Source organism: Brienomyrus brachyistius, chromosome 7 (assembly GCF_023856365.1).
Source record: "Brienomyrus brachyistius isolate T26 chromosome 7, BBRACH_0.4, whole genome shotgun sequence".
NCBI lineage: Eukaryota > Metazoa > Chordata > Actinopteri > Osteoglossiformes > Mormyridae > Brienomyrus > Brienomyrus brachyistius.
Window position 1 is genome coordinate 10,249,616 of NC_064539.1, and position 17,150 is coordinate 10,266,765.

The following is a 17,150-nucleotide window of genomic DNA, read 5'->3' on the forward strand; positions in this document are numbered from 1 at the left end:
CTTTTTAAACCACAGGTTCAGTAGATAGATGGGTTGACAAAGCAAAGTGGTTACCTTAACTCGCAGATTAAAAATTATTCATTCTCGCTGCGCAAAGCAAAGTGTTTGTGTAACATCCAAGATGATCTTCAACTATCAGCAATACAACTCTTTTACTTTTTAACTGTAGAACAAGAAACTTAGTTGAAAATGCATCCTAAAGTACATCAAAAAAACTAGGGGTTACAAAACGGGAAAGGCTCGGTCTTCTATTACATTAAAACCTTTCGCACAATGGTAGAAATTGGGGGCGGAATCTTCAACAGCAGCACCGAGAGATTTCCCAGTGGGTCGGTAACATTTTCGGGCCTGTCGAGCTGCCGAGAACAGTGGGTGGCCGATGTCTAAAAAAATGCGATATTTTAATTAAAAAAAAACGATAATATCTTTCGCGACCATTTGCGTCCACGGTCAAATGCAGCATGATCACAAAATTCCGGACGTAGAACCGTCCGCGCTTTACGCACAGAGTGAGGGACGTAACCAGGGCTCTGAGTCGGACGATGCGAAGGGGCTGAAAGGCTGCATTCGAAGGCCGACTGTGTCAGCGACGGGACATGGGCATCCGATTCGAAGGCTCCTTTAAATGCAGTTTAGAAATGAGTTATTTTGCCGAGATCCCAAGACTGATTGCACGAATCTTCGAAGGACGCAGCCAGCGAGTAGCCCAACTCTTGGGGCGCTGCACGTTGAATGACCTTGCGCAGTGACACCCAAACTTGCTCTCACCTGCGGATGTGTCTGTGTATCTTATGAGCACGATGGGGTAGGCGAGAAGAAGCATTCAAATAAACCTGTATTCATATTTGTGCAAATGGCAAACAAAGTATAATTTCATTTCAGTGCTGTCTTGGGGTCACGAGTAAAGTGACAGTACTTGGGAGCAGTATAAGCAGCTATCACATGTGATTGACCCTACAGTAGCTATGTCACGTAGCCTACACTGTACACACTGCCTTTCTAGTTTTATTAACATGCTATTCATTTTTGAAGAAAAGAAAGATGGATTAATACTACCATACATCTTATTCCAAAGCTGATATATTGATTCGCGGTACTTCACGTGATACTACTACCGATTATTGTTTTACAAAATTATCATTTGAACTAGAAATTGTGTAACCGCATATAGCTGTAAACTGTTGCTGAACGTGTAAATTGAGTTTGTTACAACAGGAATCATTGATCGGGTTTAGTATGTTGTCCGTCATTTTCTGAAACAGTAAATTTTCATCTTATATAGTAGTATCTTTTCTTGTGTTGGTACTATGGTGGTCTGTCTGTAAGTTCCCCTCTGTCAGAAATATAGTAATTTTTAATTCATAGCTGTTTAAGAGACTTCATAAATTAAGTTTTTTAAATTAAACTTTTAAAAACAGATTTTATTATAAATACAAAAATTGCAATGAAGTGAAACTTGGAGTTGCGAAATGACTCGTGACTTAATTTTGTTTTGCAGTAAAAATATTCCATGATGACTCCCAGACCCTCAGCAGGTGAAGCGGCCAGGCAGCGACACAGATCGCCGGTCCCACAACGTGCGTGTTCGCGCAGCAGGTCACTCCAGCTTGCACTTCCATTCGATGCGAACGTCGCGTGGCTGGCTGACGGGTCACGTGACTGGCATTTCTACGCCGCAAAAGTGGGCGGCGACGCCGTTCGGGAGGCATTATGGGAAAAGAAGGGCTTAGGTGAGCGCGGCTCGCGTGGAGGACTTGGTGTTTATAGGTGATCATAAACTTCTTCCGTCGCTGCATCCATTACGGCGTCTGGTTATTCATTCCAGGGGTGTATGGACGTGATCGTGTGATTTAAAGTTTTCAGGAATCTCATCTTTTGAATTATAATATAAAGTTTACTGCTTCAATTGTAGGTTTTTAGTTTTAATATAGTTGACTGCTTATGAGCGTTTTGGACGTTATTTCAGCTCTGTAAACTAACCGGTCAGTTGGATTTCTTTTTAAGTACTCGACAACACTTGTGCCAAACGCCTCTTCAAATTAAACGATCTAGTAGCTAGCCGGGAAAACAATTTAATTAAATTACGTGTTCCAGCATGGTGGAGGTATTTGCAGGGCGAACGCTGTTAAATAAAGAAGGTGAATTCATTGACCCAGAAGAAGCATTGAGAAACAAGGTAGTCGGTCTGTATTTTTCGGCTGGCTGGTGTCCACCCTGTCGCGATTTCACACCTATTTTGTGTGATTTCTACACGGATTTGGTGGAAGAAAACGACTCCCCGGCTCAGTTCGAAATAGTCTTCATTTCTTCCGATAAATCTGCAGAAGACATGGTGGAGTACTATCATGACTATCACGGGGACTGGCTTGCCCTACCCTGGAACGATGAGTATAAGAAGTGAGTAAAACCTTCGGATATCTAGGGTAGTGTTGTCCTTTTCTGTTTTTGGAGACATTGAGTTCTGGATATCAGCAATACTCCATGTACTCCATATTATGAAAAGCTTTGTTTTATCTGTTTGTAAAGTGAGGAAGTAACTATAAAAACACTTATAGATTTAGGTGTGGAATTATGCCGCAGTTGCACTCTACTGTACCTTGCAACTGTAGACGTGTCGAGTATGGTTTTACTTGTGCAAGATCTCTGTAAGAGGTTTAAGGGTAAGGGTGACCTCTGCTGAGATTATGTTTAAATTTAGCAAAAACCTTCAGTGCATGCCTTGGAAAAACCAAGTATGCTTTGCCGTGTGTTTTAGGTATTACCTATAGTTCAAGCTGGCTTGTTTGCGAAGATGCTTTAAGAAATTTAATTAGCCATTCCTCCATATTAAGTGTATTGCCTGCCGAGCGAGTAGATGGAATTCAGTTAAAAACTTTAAAACATGGTTTAGATTTATCTTTTTTGTCCAGTACAATACCTGTGTTATAAATTCCATTTACTCTGTAGTGTGTCGGCCTACCTCAGTGAGGGAGAATCAGAAACAGACCTCATTACCCCATGGTCACTATGCTAGCCAGGGATTTTCAAATTGTACACCGCAAAGCATATTAGACATCACTTTGAGAAATTCTTGGTGTCTGTACTCCCTCCTTGCTGTAAACCTTGTGGATTTCAGAGTACAGTAAAAATTGTGGACAGTTCTGAGGACCGTGCGGTTTTGTCATTTAAGAGATGATTTAGTGCTTGTCTTGATCTTCCCTTAAAAGTTGCTCATTTGGTTCAGTTTCTTGATGGTTCTGGTGAGTTGCCCCTTTGCTTCTGTGCAAATTTGTTTTGTAGAAATGGTTTTTTTTCACAATTTTCCATTCTTTTTCTACAGTGACTTGAAAAAAAGGTACAATATTACGGCTGTGCCAAAGCTTGTCATTGTGAAGGAAAATGGGGAGGTTATCACGGACAAAGGAAGGAAACAGATACGGGACAAAGGGCTCACATGCTTCAAAAGCTGGCTGGAGGTGGCCGAGATTTTTCAGAACTTTAAAGACTAGCAAAGGTGTTGAGCACACTTTCTCATGGTATGTATATTCTATGCATAATTAATAATCTTTAAACTCTGACATCCTATGTAGAGATTTACCTATTTTTAAATTGCTATATATTACATTTTTTTTTCATGAAATAGATGCCTACTTTTTGTGATAGACATTTACTGCTACTTCAATTTTTAATGGACTCATTGATATTGTGAGATGAAGACATAAGTAATGTGGATGATGATACACATGAAGGCCTACTTTATACTCTTGGTTTTGTAAATAATGCATTCTTGTTGTTATACAAATAAATTTGTGTGCCCGAAATACGTGTCTTACATTTTCTCTTGGTACACTTTGTAAATTTAGTTATAAGGGCAACTTAAGCACTCATTTGTAGTAATTTAGTCTTGTGTAATTCAGTCTGACTTGGAAATACTTAAAAAAAATTGCTTATCTGGCTTGCAGAATGTAGAGTATCATTTGTTTAGTCGATTTACTCAATTTTTTTTCAAATATGTTGTTGTTGTTGCAATGATCTACTTTTGTTTTTGCATTGTTCTGGTGTTTTATATTTAATTTCATGCTGATTTTGTTCAGTGGTTCATGGTTCAGGGGCACATGCTTGTTTTTGTCCTGAAATCATCCCCATGGCTTTGTGTTGTTTGATTCTAAGGCCCATTGTTAGGGGGAATGATGCACAGAGACTGGGTAATAAGCTGTTTGTTTTCAACGGATGGAGTCAATTAAATTCTCAGGTGGTCAATTATGTACCAATGAAACCATAATATAAGCTCAGCCCCTTTAATTTTGTTAAACAGACATTGAAGGGGAACTGTTTAAAATATAAATAAAAACAGAATACAATGGTTTACAAATCATATAAACCCATATTTAATTTAAAATTGGACAAAGACAACATACCAAATGTTGAAACTGAGGTCTTATTGTTTTTATGAGAAGTATATACTCGAGTTGAATTTGCAGCAACACATTTCAAAAAAGTTGGGACGTTTGGGAACTGAGGAGACCAGTTGCTGGAATTTTGAAAGTGAAACTCCCCATTCTTGCCTGATTCAAAGCCTCAACCATTCAGGGTCTCCTTTGTCATTTTATTTTATTTATTTTTTTGTTTCATGATGTGCCAAATGTTTTCAATGGAGGACAGGTCTGGACTGCAGGCAGGCCAGTCTATCACCCAGACTCTTCCAGTGTGGAGCCATGTTGTTGCAATACGCACAGCACGCAGTTTGGTGCTGAAATATACCTTCTCTGGAAAAGATGTTGTCTGGATGGCAGCATATTTGCTCCAAAACCTGTATATATCTTTCAGCATTAATGGTGCCTTCCCAGACATGCAAGTTACCCAAGCGATGGACATTAATTCACCCCCATACTGGATCACGGATACTGTCTGCTGATAAGCTGTAAGGTCCCTCACCTCTTTAGCTTGGAGGACATGGCATCCATGATCTCCAAAAAGAATTTGAAATTTTAATTCGTCAAACCACAGGACAATTTTCCATTTTGCCTCAGTCTATCTGAAATGAGCTCGGACCCCAGAGATATTGGCTGTTTTTCTGGATCGGGGTTAGATATGGTTTCTTCTTTGCATAGTAGAGTTTTATCCTGCATCTGTGGATGCAGCGACGAACCATGTTCACAGATAATGGTTTTCGGAAGTATTGCTGAAACTGCGCTGCGATTTTCCCTATAGAATCGTGTCTGTTTTTAATGCAATGCCACCTGAGAACCCAAATCGCAGCTGTCCAGTGTTGGTTTTTGGCCTTGATCCTTGCATACAGAAATTTCTCCAGATTGTCTGAATCTTTTAATGTTATGGCAGAAGGTAGACGGTACATGCAGAATGACGGTACAAATAAAGAGCGAAACCGTCATTTGTGTGGAAGCACTTCACATTAAAAGTGAACTAGAATGCAGTTATCTGTCAGTATTGCAAAGCAGAACCTGAAAATCACCACTGCAACACTGTAAAGCAAATACACCTTAAAACACACCGACCTTTTTGAAACAGCTATTTCACAGATGCTGAGCCATATGAAGGGCTACCAGTCTGAAACGCCCTCCTACACTTCATGTATAATAAACATGTTTTAAGTTTTTTTTTTTTTAAGTCATTTTAAAATCTATATTAATGCAATAAGATAAAATTGAATTGTAGACACTGGTGACTTGTGCTATTTTTAGTACAGGCCCGCGGGCGATTCGTGGTCCTTGGGGGCATCCTGGTGACCCCTGCCTTAAAAGAAGGCACTCAGGTTCGACGGACTCGCTCAATAAAGAAAGATTAGATATACCATAGATACCCTCTCGAAGTAGCCTAGCCCGTCCTTGTTATCCCTTTGACTTAATTGATTTTTTTTATTGTGATTCCTACATGTCAAAATAATCGCTGCTCGAAGTTTAACTCGTCACTTATCCACGCCATTTTACATAATACGGTGCTTAAGCAAGTAACATTATTTTTTGTCAACGTGTGTGTTTTGAATAGCTCTGAACAAGACTAGAAAAAGATGACATTGCGATGTTTAGGAGTTGAAAATTAACTGAAAAGCCAAATGTATGACGTATCTACCTTTAACTTATGTACCAACAGAATCTGTAAAAAAAAAACTTCGTGTTTTCGAGAGCTGTGCTAAGAGACACAAAGCAGTGCCGACAAATCACTTGCTTTTGCTCACTGTCACTACAAACCGCGACATATTTCCAAACAGCGGAACTGGCTTTTCATGACCAGTTCTTGTTTGCTGTTCTCCTCTTCACTAATTTTTTCATTAATTTCTCAAAAACGCGCCACACAGTCTATGACTCGATCTGACAGGAATGTTGTGATTGTCTCTGAGATAGCACGCAGTGCTCATACAAATCCCCGGCGGTAAACTTTAGGTTTTTTAAACTTAGACAATGCTGAAAAGGAACCAGTATTAAAATTGCAAAGCTTGCCAAGTTTGGTTTCCTATATCTAGGTAAATGTTTTAGGTCTGTTGATGGTTTGAACCCAGCAGACTATCGCGGTCCTTGTCATGTGACGATTTAATGTGCATGAAATGTGTATTTAATAATCATACAAGTCCAATACAGCGGCGTACTGTGTAGTGTTGTCGCTTGTGTTAACTCTGCATGTTCATCCTGTGTATGGATGTCTTTACAACAGATCCGCTGATTTCTTTATTATCCAAAAACATTAAACTTGAATTGGAGTGCCTAAACTGACCCAATATGTGCCTGAGTGTGCACCCTGCAACGTGTGGTTGGTTCCTGCATTGCGCCATTTGCAATGTAAGTATTATATAATAACAATAATAATAATAATATATATATGTAATCGGTAGATTACGCTATTATTAATATAATCGATAGTGACAGCCTTAGATATTATGTGCCGTAGATGATATTTCCCAAATTCTTTGTAATATTATGTTGAGGAACATTATTCTTACGTTGTTACATTGTCTTTCTCAAAGTGGTGAACCTCTGCCCATCTTCACTGCACCGAGACTATGCCTCTGGGAGGACTTTTTATACCCCGTCATCTTACTGACCTGTTGCCAATTAACCAAAATAATGATATTCAACCAGGTGTCTTGTTGTAGCATAACACAACTTTTCCAGTCTTTTGTTGCCTCTGTGGGGTGGCATGGTGGTGCAGTGGTTAGCACTGTTGCCTCACACCTCTGGGACCCGGGTTCGAGTCTCCGCCTGGGTCACATGTGTGTGGAGTTTGCATGTTCTCCCCATGTTGTTGTGGGGTTTCCTCCAGGTACTCCGGTTTCCCCCCACAGTCCAAAAACATGCTGAGGCTAATTGGAGTCGCTAAATTGCTCATAGGTGTGCATGTGTGAGTGAATGGTGTGTGAGTGTGCCCTGCGATGGGCTGGCCCCCCGTCCTGGGTTGTTCCCTGCCTCGTGCCCATTGCTTCCGGGATAGGCTCCGGACCCCCCGCGACCCAATAGGATCAGTGGTTTGGAAAATGGATGGATGGATGGATGGATGTTGCCTCTGTCCCAACTTTTTTTTAAGTGTTACCGGCATCAAAATCAAATCGTGCATAGGCTATATTTGTCTTAAAACAATACATTTTTTAGTTTCAACATTTGATATGTCTTTGTTCTATTTTCAAATAAATATGGGTTTACATAATTCGCAGATAATTGCATTCTGTTTTTACATTTTACACAGCATGCCAACTTTTCTTGGAAACGGGGTTGTATTTCAGTTTTGTATGCTGTACGCTTAAAATAAATGATGAGTCTTAGCAGTGTACGAAATTAACGATGACTGGAGTATTTCATCACCTGCTCAGCTGGTTAAAAAAAACAGTAGTCAGCAAAGTTTTCCACTTCACGATTCTCACTGCACACACATTTAACCTCCTGGAGAGTCTCCACAGGTGATCCTGCCTCGTTCAATTATTCTTGTGAAGATGTGCTGGCTAGGACAGTTAATTATGCGTAGTCCTGTGGGATGCACTTGACAGTTGAGCTTTCTGGTAATTTATTGTGAGGCTTAAAAATAAAGAACATGATTCTTCTGTGTTTAATGGGTTAAACTGTAAAATCTATAAGTCTGTAAAATCAGTACAATATAATATAATATATAAGTGCATAACTAAATGCCAGCTGTAATCATACCTCCCTCATCTTGAACACTTAGCACTTAGACGCTTTATTTGAACGCTTAGCACCTCAGACGCCGTTTTGTCATGCTGGGTTCCTTGAAGTTATGAGGTTCACCACTGGGTGTCACTGTACCTAAGCAGTATAATGGTTCATACATTTTTTTATAATCACTTATTCAGACACGGATGCTCTTCATACTGAGTTGTTCGGTTGGGCAGAAATTTACAGGATTTGAAATTTAGAAACACCATGTAGTGAACCAAATGGCTACCAAAATAATGTAGGAATTTTGTTTTTTAAAATGTAACATTTGAAACCTAACACAAAAACCAGCTGCATATTTACATGAGCGTAACATAAAACACTTATCCCTGTTTCTCAGAATTTTGCTTGTTAAAATGTTTTAGAAATGTATTTCCTTTTGAAGTAGACGAGCGCATTCCTTTGATTCAGTGTTGACGTTTCTCTGGGGATCTTATCATCGCCAAAATGACGTTTTCTATTTTGCATCTTTCTTTTTTGATTTCTCTCTAATTCAGCACCTGTGACAATCTTTTTTTATTTTATTTTTTTATCATTAATGGAGGCTCAAACCTTTGTGTTGAATCTGCCAACCCTTCAGGTGTTCAACCCTGTGGTTATGGCATAAACGTTAACCAGAAAACGAAAACCCAAAGGAAAAAAAATAACGTTTTAGGGCTGATGACCAACCTAGGTCCACGAACTACAATGGTTTTGTTACGTGGGGATTTTATTATGTCTTTCTCTTCAATTGAGGGAAAAGGCTCCTGTTATCCCACATTAATATTTACAACTGTTCTAGACTGGTATTGCTTAAATGATTTTTAAATCAATTCCACAATCAAGGTATACTTAACAATCACAATAATACCTAAAGTACTTTTGTCCCCAAACTGCCCCATTGAGAATGGAGAAGACATTTATTCCAAGATGCAAAACCCGGCCCAGGATACATTCAAGTCAGCGGAACGGGTCACACATGCATGCAGCTCAAGCCTGAGCTGCTTCTGCGGGCGCTGCTGCTTTAAAGTCTGCCGTTGTGACTGAGCTTGCCGCAGGCCAGTCCTCAGGGAGAGCAGACCTGAGCAGCCTGCTGAAAGGCATCATTCACTCAGCTGGGGCACTCTTGTGAGCACCAAATTAGCTGCACGCACAAGCTCCCTTTCAGTAAGCCGGCATGCTCAGCTGGCTTTGCGTATCCTGTGTGGGACTATCTGCATTGGATAGTCGCTTGACCGGGGTGAATGAAAGCAAAACGTGGCAATTAAGGACCGCGGATAATGTTAGGGGATAAAAAATGAGTATTTGGGGGAAAACACTGATAATTTCATTTATAAAACTGATAAATGGTTCATTACTCATATTCTCCTAAACTAATATGCGGTCTATTAATATTAGCTTTGTTTTCCCACTTGAACGTATGCCGAAATTAATTTTCAGCCATTAATTTTCTGTTTGGAAAACATTTTTTTGATGTTCTGGAAATCTTAAGCTTAAAAAAGTAACTTTGTAATTTAGTGACATGTTTTAAGGGAATAGGACCGTGAGACACACAGGTACAGACTACAGGTAAGTGGGAGGTAAGTTCGGTGGTGTTTTTTTTTTTTTTTTGTTAAGAAGTATTTGCTTTAACTTTCTCCGACGACATTCTAGCACCAATTTTCTCTTAAACTTCTCAGGCCTTCAGCTCAGTTTGGGTTCCTCTGGCTGACACAACCCCCCCCTTGGATGCTTGTTAGCCAGGGTGTCCCGGGCCAGGGGGCTCCCTTAAAGACTATGCAGCGGCGCGCATGACAGCTACTGATGTCTGCAGGAGCAGCGCAACATACAGGTGCCAGACAGTACTGTAAGAGGCTGATTATATGCCTGTTAGATGCTGATATGCTAAAGTATAAGGTTTATACAGCTAAATCTGTATACCAGTATAGACATATTACACATATTGAAACAGAATTCAAAAATACTAACTTGTGCATTAGTAAATGTGATTGTATTGAACTGAAATATTCTTTCCCGTGTTATAGTACTTAATTTTCAGTTAATAGCTTTAAGGGTTTTCATTTTCTTAATTCATCAAATTGCATTCAAAAATCGCTTGTCCAAAAGAACGTACCCTGATGAAGCTATTTAGACTTTTCAAGGTCATATCGACTGCTGATTATTTGTAACTGAGATGTAATAAATAAAAATAGCTGTCTGGCACTCCTCCATTTTAGATCATTTTAGCAACACCTAAAGACTGAAAGAGGCACTGTGAAAAAGCAGCGGTTTACACTCCTCCTACATAACAAGACTGCCAGCAGAACAAGGGTCTCTTAGTCCCCGATCGTTTTCCTGCGCTTTTGCAAGGCTGCAGACGGGGGCTGGGTTTTCACTTGTCGCAGGTGGCAGCAGCGGGCACGCCTGAGAAATGCCGTAGGAGCGATAAGCCCGGAGCACCGGATTCCCTCTGGGACGGTGCAGCCCTGACAGCACGGAATAAGCGGACAGGCTCCGAGTCGTCAACCCTTTTCAGGAGTATAAACCCCGCCGAAAGGAGGACAATCAAATGCTCTTACGGGATATAAAATTAAGCGAATACTTAGGTAGGGATATAGCCGCTAACTTAATTCATAGGCTTGGTGTGTTTATTTCTTGGATTCTGGCTTGAGGTGAGAATAAAGAATTAAAAGCCTAGCATATTTACATTGATAGAGATCTGCGCATCAGCACTACTCACGCAAGACTGATAACTTGGTGTTCAATTACTTAAAATTAGTAAGGGACAGTCTATCGGAATTTAATTCAAAAGTGACAACACTAATGTAAACAGATGATGGTAAAATGAATGTACCTAGAATGACACTATAGTCACCATGATTATAAATTCAATGTAGCCTTCAAACTATGAATTGCGCGATTCAAAAAGCATATGAACAGGACGGCAATATAATAGATAAACTTGGGATTTTAGTGAATATTTCTTAAGTAAACTGAAGCGAACAGAAGGTTGTTTCAGGTAACAACATAGCCGTTATATTAGATGGGGAGGGAGGAGCCAGGAACTCGCAGGCTGAGACGCGATAGAGTTACACCGGGCAGCTCGATGAAGAATGGGGAGCAGCGCTCGCTTTCTTTCCCTGACTTCGGAAAAACTCAGGGAGGCGAATGATAAATAGAGAGTGGAGATCCCTCCTGGGGCAAGGCACCGCACCGCCGCGCTTCGTCCGCGGGGAAATATCAGTAATGCGCGGAAGACTGCTGGACGGAGTAAAGGCGAAAACACGCAGGCGTCTCTGCCTGTTCCCAGGAGTGCTCGCCAGCGGCCGGCCGTAGGTAAGCGGAGCCCCCGTGGGGGTGCGAGGTGTTGCGGAGCTGTAAGGCTGGTGGTGTCTGAGTGCTAGCAATGAAATGACTGAAGTGGCGCTCAGGATCTGGGTGAGAAGTGCGCTGTGTGATCAGGCTCGGGAAGTTTCCTCTCCAAAGGCTGCCTGTGCCTTCTGAGTTTCCCCACCTTCAAGTGCCTTCATACGGAGCTGAACTGCATCTGCTAGACGCATATACCGTCTTCAGCGGCTGAAATATAACGTGATCTGCTCCAGTCTATAGTAAACTGATTTTTGTCCTGAAGGGGGCAAATGAATAACTATATTAGGCTTGAGTTCAGAATTCATAGCACATGTTCATCTCACGTATACATCCTGTCAGAAATTTGACATGAAAGCATTTTTATTTTCACGTGTCGTTTAAAATGAAATGCCTGTGATTGCTGTGCCCAGCCTATTATTTTAGGGAAACCAATCAATGTCAGTCGGGTCATGGTTTAACACATAGGTATGTTATCTGTAGCTTACATCCCATAGGCTATATGATAGGTGCTGTGCTGTTCGCTAGATACTTAACCTGAACTCAGCAGGAAACGATATAGTTCTAGAAGTGCGAAAAGTAAATTTGCATAAAAGCATAATACATTTTAATAATTCTGATAAATATGTGTTAATAGATTTCTTGGGGTCAGCTGTATTTGAACACATAGATTATTTAGGAACAGTATTATTATAAATACAAAATGCTCACATCCAGCAATATCTACAAACTTGGAAAAAAATGAAATGTTGCTTTATCTGAATTCAGCGTTTCATACGTGAAAGTTTTGCATATGAGATTTGGGTATGTGACTGAGAGATGCGGGGGAGATGTTTGTGTATTTGAGGAATGGCACACGATGTTACCGGGAGATGAATTCAGGGAAATGCAATTCAATTTTAAATTTAGTGTTTCAGAAAGGCATCTAATCATGGGGTGCGAGCGGAAGAGAGATGAACTGCTCATTTTTCGGAGCCCTAATTACCTGGCAGTGTGGGTGCAACTGCCGGGGCTGCTGGGTAATGTAGCCTGGCCACCGAGTGTCTGCAGCTGCCGGTGGGGTCTGACCATCAGGGCAATTCTGAGTGTCAGTGCACAGAGAGCGTCATCTCTCTCTCTTTCTCTCTCAGTCACACACACACACACACACACATATAACTCGTTCATGGCCTGAACCCATCTCTGTCTCCCCCCACGGAGTATTTGTTGAAGGCCATTGAGAATCAGCCCTCTCCCCCTCTCTCACACAGCTCTTGATAAATACCATTGAGAATCAATGTCTCTGTTTGTTCCTCTCCCCTCCTTTACACAGTATTCTTGTTTTTAGCAGTTGAGAATCTTGAGAATGTAAAATAACCTCAACTATTACTGTGAAGGAAAAGACTTTGGCACATATTTTATTGTCTCTGTGCAATTGTTTTTATATACATATACACACATACACACACAGTATACATACTATGTATACATACACATATAATACTAGGCAAAAGTTTTAGGCTGTCAAAGAAAATTATGTTATAATTTTCATTAAGTTGGTGTGAAACCATGATTTTAAGTTTTCTTAGCGTTGATGTTTGAAACACTCTCCCTAGGTCATCCCAGTGTTTGTGCTCACTGTCCAGTTATATCCATGTACTTATTCCCTCACGCACTAGAATGCCATGTTTTGCTAATCAGTGCCTCGTCCTGTTCAACTAATGAACTTAAGTTTCACCACTGGAATGACTGGGGTGCCTCTGAGGAGAAGTTTGGGAACCAGTGCAGTGTTCCTGTAGCCATCCAACATGATATCAGTACCTTTTGGAAAACAGCAGAAATACTTGTTACTTTTTCATTGTGTTTGTGTTCATTTGCAGAGTTTCTAATATAAACACAGTGTTTTCGTCTGAGCAAATATTCACTTGCTGCCCAGAGAAACAGCTTGAAGCATTTTCTTTGACAGGGCTATTTAAATCTTCAAATAATTACAGATTCTGATTGGCCACAGAGACTTCACACCTGTTTCACAGGAAAAGGAAGGCTGGAAAATGAGCAGTTTTCGGTCCTCGAGGACCGTGATTTGAATCAGCCTGGCCTAAGACTTTTGCACAGTATTGTGTAAGTATATATGTACGGAGAGACCTTGTGAATATACACAAATGAGCATTTTTTAACATGCGTTTGAATGCTAGCTATTTTGATCAAGATAAGCACACTCCTTAAAATGTTTTGAGTGTTAATCTTTCAGCCGGAAACTGGTTCCTTGTCTGTTCTTGCTTTACTCGCTGCCTCTAATAACACAGTTGCTGGCCTCTGCCTATTACTGCCCTTGCATTCATTTGCCCTAATCAGCCAGAGCCGTGAATCTGGAAGAGCCTGACCACTGTGGGTGATGCTGCCAAAGTGCCATGTCATCTCCACTTCTCCTCCATTAAATATGCAGCAAGCTCCTGCCAGGGAGCTAACAGGAAGGGTTTGTAACTCAAGTTGCAGGCTCTCTCCTTCCTACGCAGCAAAAGGCGGTGCCATCCATCATTGCCCCGCTAGGGCCCCTCCCCCTCGCGTCATAGCCATAGCCCAGGTGGGCCCTTGCCTCACTTATAGGCGCTGGCTGGTCTTTGGTGCTCTGCCCGGGCTCCTTTGGGTTTTCTGGGTCACCTTGCTCAGCCGCTAGTTTGCTCACAGGCTTTAGTATTCACACACGAGGGACCCCCTCCATCCAGGCAGTAATTTACATTGTCCCCTTCTTCAGCAGCCCGTGTGCTATCAACGTATCCTGACCCATGATTTGATGCACACTTCTGCTTATAAATGTGATTATTTTTAAACATATTTTCTCATCTTCTGAGAGAAAAAAGAAATGAGGTCTGATGTAACTATATTCAGTTATTTATTTTTTTTGCAAATATAAAACTGCAATCATTACGATTATTTTAAATTATGTTATTTTCTGCTTCAGATTTTCCGTTATATTTCATTGTATTCTTTGCCTCTGGCTTTTTGTTTTGTTTTGTGTTACTTAATAGTAGAAAGCCTTGAGTAGGAAAATTCAGATGAACATGCCTAAATGAATTCTTTGAAGAATCTCTCCATTAAAAAAAACTAACATTTAGGGCCATCTTAGCCTATTATAAACTACAGCTAACAGAGCATCAACCTGGAGGAACATATCCAATATATTCCTATTTTCTTTAGAAAAGCTTCTGTCAGGATCTTTTGCTTTCTAAATTGATTCCAGCTATTGATTACTTTCAGTCAGCTCCATTTCTGAGTGGACCAATCAATAATCAACATAACCGAGGAAGCATTAACATCATTGATGAGCAGGCGGTACACAGAGCTCTGTGTAATATCACTGTCCATCACTCACAAGAAAATGGATTTGTCTGGTGGTGGTTCTGAATACCAATTTTTGTCTTATAGCTTTAATTGTGAGTAATGTAACAAAAGAAAATCACAAAATAGTGTTCCATTAAAGTACAACTCAATGTACATATTCATCCATATTGCTTCGCACTGCACTTGCATTTGCAGGAATGACTTTTTTTCTGAGCGACTGGCACTCAAACGCACCGTACTCAGCTCATCAGCTAATTGCCAGCTTTAATAGGTGTGTCTGAGCAGCAGAATCTGCAAACTGTGTTGCAGACAGGCCCTCCGGGACCATAATTGGGGAACCCTGCTTTAGATCTTCTGTAGGTCAGTTCTTGATGGGGCCAGTTACGAGATTTAAACTGTATTGCCTAGATATTACCAAAGCTTCTCAAACCAGCAACCATTTTATTCAGAAAGAGCAGTATAAAATTTCACCATATTAATCTGCTCATATTTTCCATAAGCTTTTAAAATTGTGATCGAAAGAGCCTTTTGGCTGCTGTTGTAAATTAGCTAAAAAGTGGTCCAATGGTATTAATGTTAAGACGTGAAATAATCATCACGATTCAGTCCAGGCATATGATCACGTGTAGGACTGAAGCTCTGTGCTCATATGCGCCTTCCCTGTATGCCCATTGATACGGTACCAAGGGTCCATGTATGTACATGGGCTCCCATTGCCAAGCTGTGACTCAATTCTGGCTCCAGATGTCAAGGCATGCTGCCTGCTGGAGCTCTCTGCAGGGTCTCGAGTTGGCCAAATTCTCGCACTATTTCCTGGACAAGGATTTTCTGCTCTGTCTGGTCAGAGGGTCTGCCCAGCACTTCCTAGGGCGTTTAGGAGAGGCAAGTAATCTGAGGCGAATGAGGTAACCAGGAAATGTGTTCGCTCATGTTTCACACATGGTCATGTGAATCATTGATGTTATTCAGAGCCCAGTTCATTTATTAATGTCCTAACAAGCAACATTAGTCTATACACATTGTTTGTGAGATTATGTCTGTCTTGTTGGTGTTCTCTGCTTTTCTTTCATTTTTCTTCCCATTTTATCAAATGTTCTTTCCCATTTATCTACTTTGAGTTCTGTGCCTGGCTTGGCTCTATCAGGCACCACATCACATCCACGCAGACGCCTTGAATGTCGTGTTTCTGCTACCAGCAGGCCTGTCAGTTGGTCTAAATACCCACACATGACTTGGCCATTGTACAGTGTTGCAGGACCATGTTGGCTACGTCCCACTTGGCTAAGAACTCCCACTTGTAGATGGCACTGTTACATGACTTAATGTTATGTTACATATGCTCTCTATGCATGTTCACCAGCTATACATGTACAGCCCCCCTCCCCCCCAAAAAAAAGTATAGATAGTGAATAATGTGCATAATATGTGATCATATATAATAGTATATAAATAATTTAATATATACATTAAAAAGGAAACTTTATTAAAATATCAGTCAAATCTTGAGATGAACTAAAGTTAAATTTTTTTTCCTCTTTTTATTGAATTTACTGGGGGAAAAAATCACTTGTGAAATCCCTTTGGGGCTTGTCGCAGTTGTTTGAGCTTCTGCTGTAATTATATATCACGTCCTCCATTGTCATCTTTTTATAATTGTTGGAACACAATGACCTTGAAACTATTGAATCATTTGTTTGTTTTCTGAAACCAAATAATGTATGTATGTCACAGAGAGTGTTTTTCATTCGAGATGGCTTCCTTAATTACGGATTACCATTTGCAGTGTGTCCTTTTTTTAAAGCTGCTAGGGAACCAATGGCTGGGAAGAAAAGGCTGTTTTGATAAATACAGGAATGCATTGCCAGCGCTGGGCACTAAAAGCTTAGCATGCTACCTGAATTACAGCCGATTTCATTGGGACTTGGCACTGAGATTAGCTGAGAAGGCTTAATGAGGAGTAATAAAGGAAACTTACCTGAGGACCACTGGAAAAATCAAAGTGCCCCAGGCCCCTCCTCTGTGTTCCATTTAGTGGCCCATCTGCCATCAGGGTAGCACACAATACTGCTTAACACATACCATACCACTGAACACTGATTAACACAATTTGCAGATGTATGTAGCACAATTGCTCTGAATACTATTGAACACTGTAAGCAGATGTGTTTAGTAAAATAGTAAATTTGAATACTGCTAGTGTGAGTATGTAATGGTAGCACTGAATACTGCTTAACACAGTAGGCAGACATATGTACTATAGTAGCACTGAATACTGCTCAACACAATAAGCATCTTCACCAGCGCTGACCTCATCACAGTGATGGTGATCATGAGGGAGAATGGAAACTA

At 40.6% G+C, this 17,150-nt stretch overlaps 2 protein-coding genes across 4 annotated transcripts in view; both read left to right on the plus strand.

Moving 5' to 3' along the window:
* The first annotated feature begins 1,736 nt into the window (after nucleotides 1-1,736).
* On the plus strand, nucleotides 1,737-7,767 carry nxnl2 (nucleoredoxin like 2). The gene is made up of 2 exons (XM_049018860.1): nucleotides 1,737-2,397; nucleotides 3,320-7,767. The coding sequence occupies exons 1-2, from the start codon at nucleotides 2,096-2,098 to the stop codon at nucleotides 3,486-3,488; spliced, it is 471 nt and encodes a 156-aa protein (XP_048874817.1). The 5' UTR covers nucleotides 1,737-2,095; the 3' UTR covers nucleotides 3,489-7,767.
* A 2,079-nt stretch (nucleotides 7,768-9,846) lies between these two features.
* csgalnact1a (chondroitin sulfate N-acetylgalactosaminyltransferase 1a) overlaps nucleotides 9,847-17,150 on the plus strand; it is a 45,578-nt gene continuing 38,274 nt past the window's right edge. Inside the window, exon 1 of one of the 3 annotated variants that reach the window (XM_049018829.1) lies at nucleotides 9,847-9,966. The gene's annotated coding sequence lies outside the window, so the exon portion shown is untranslated. Of the gene's footprint in view, nucleotides 9,967-10,480; nucleotides 11,451-17,150 lie in introns of those variants that run through there. The other 2 variants (XM_049018827.1, XM_049018830.1) reach the window with 2 other exon arrangements.

What these genes read in the sequence shown, in the direction of transcription:
- nxnl2 (XM_049018860.1), top strand. Translation starts at nt 2,096, where the DNA reads ATGGTGGAGGTATTTGCAGGGCGAACGCTGTTAAATAAAGAAGGTGAA. An exon ending in TGGAACGATGAGTATAAGAA is followed by an intron (nt 2,398 to 3,319) that starts GTGAGTAAAACC and finishes CTTTTTCTACAG; the next exon opens with TGACTTGAAAAAAAGGTACA.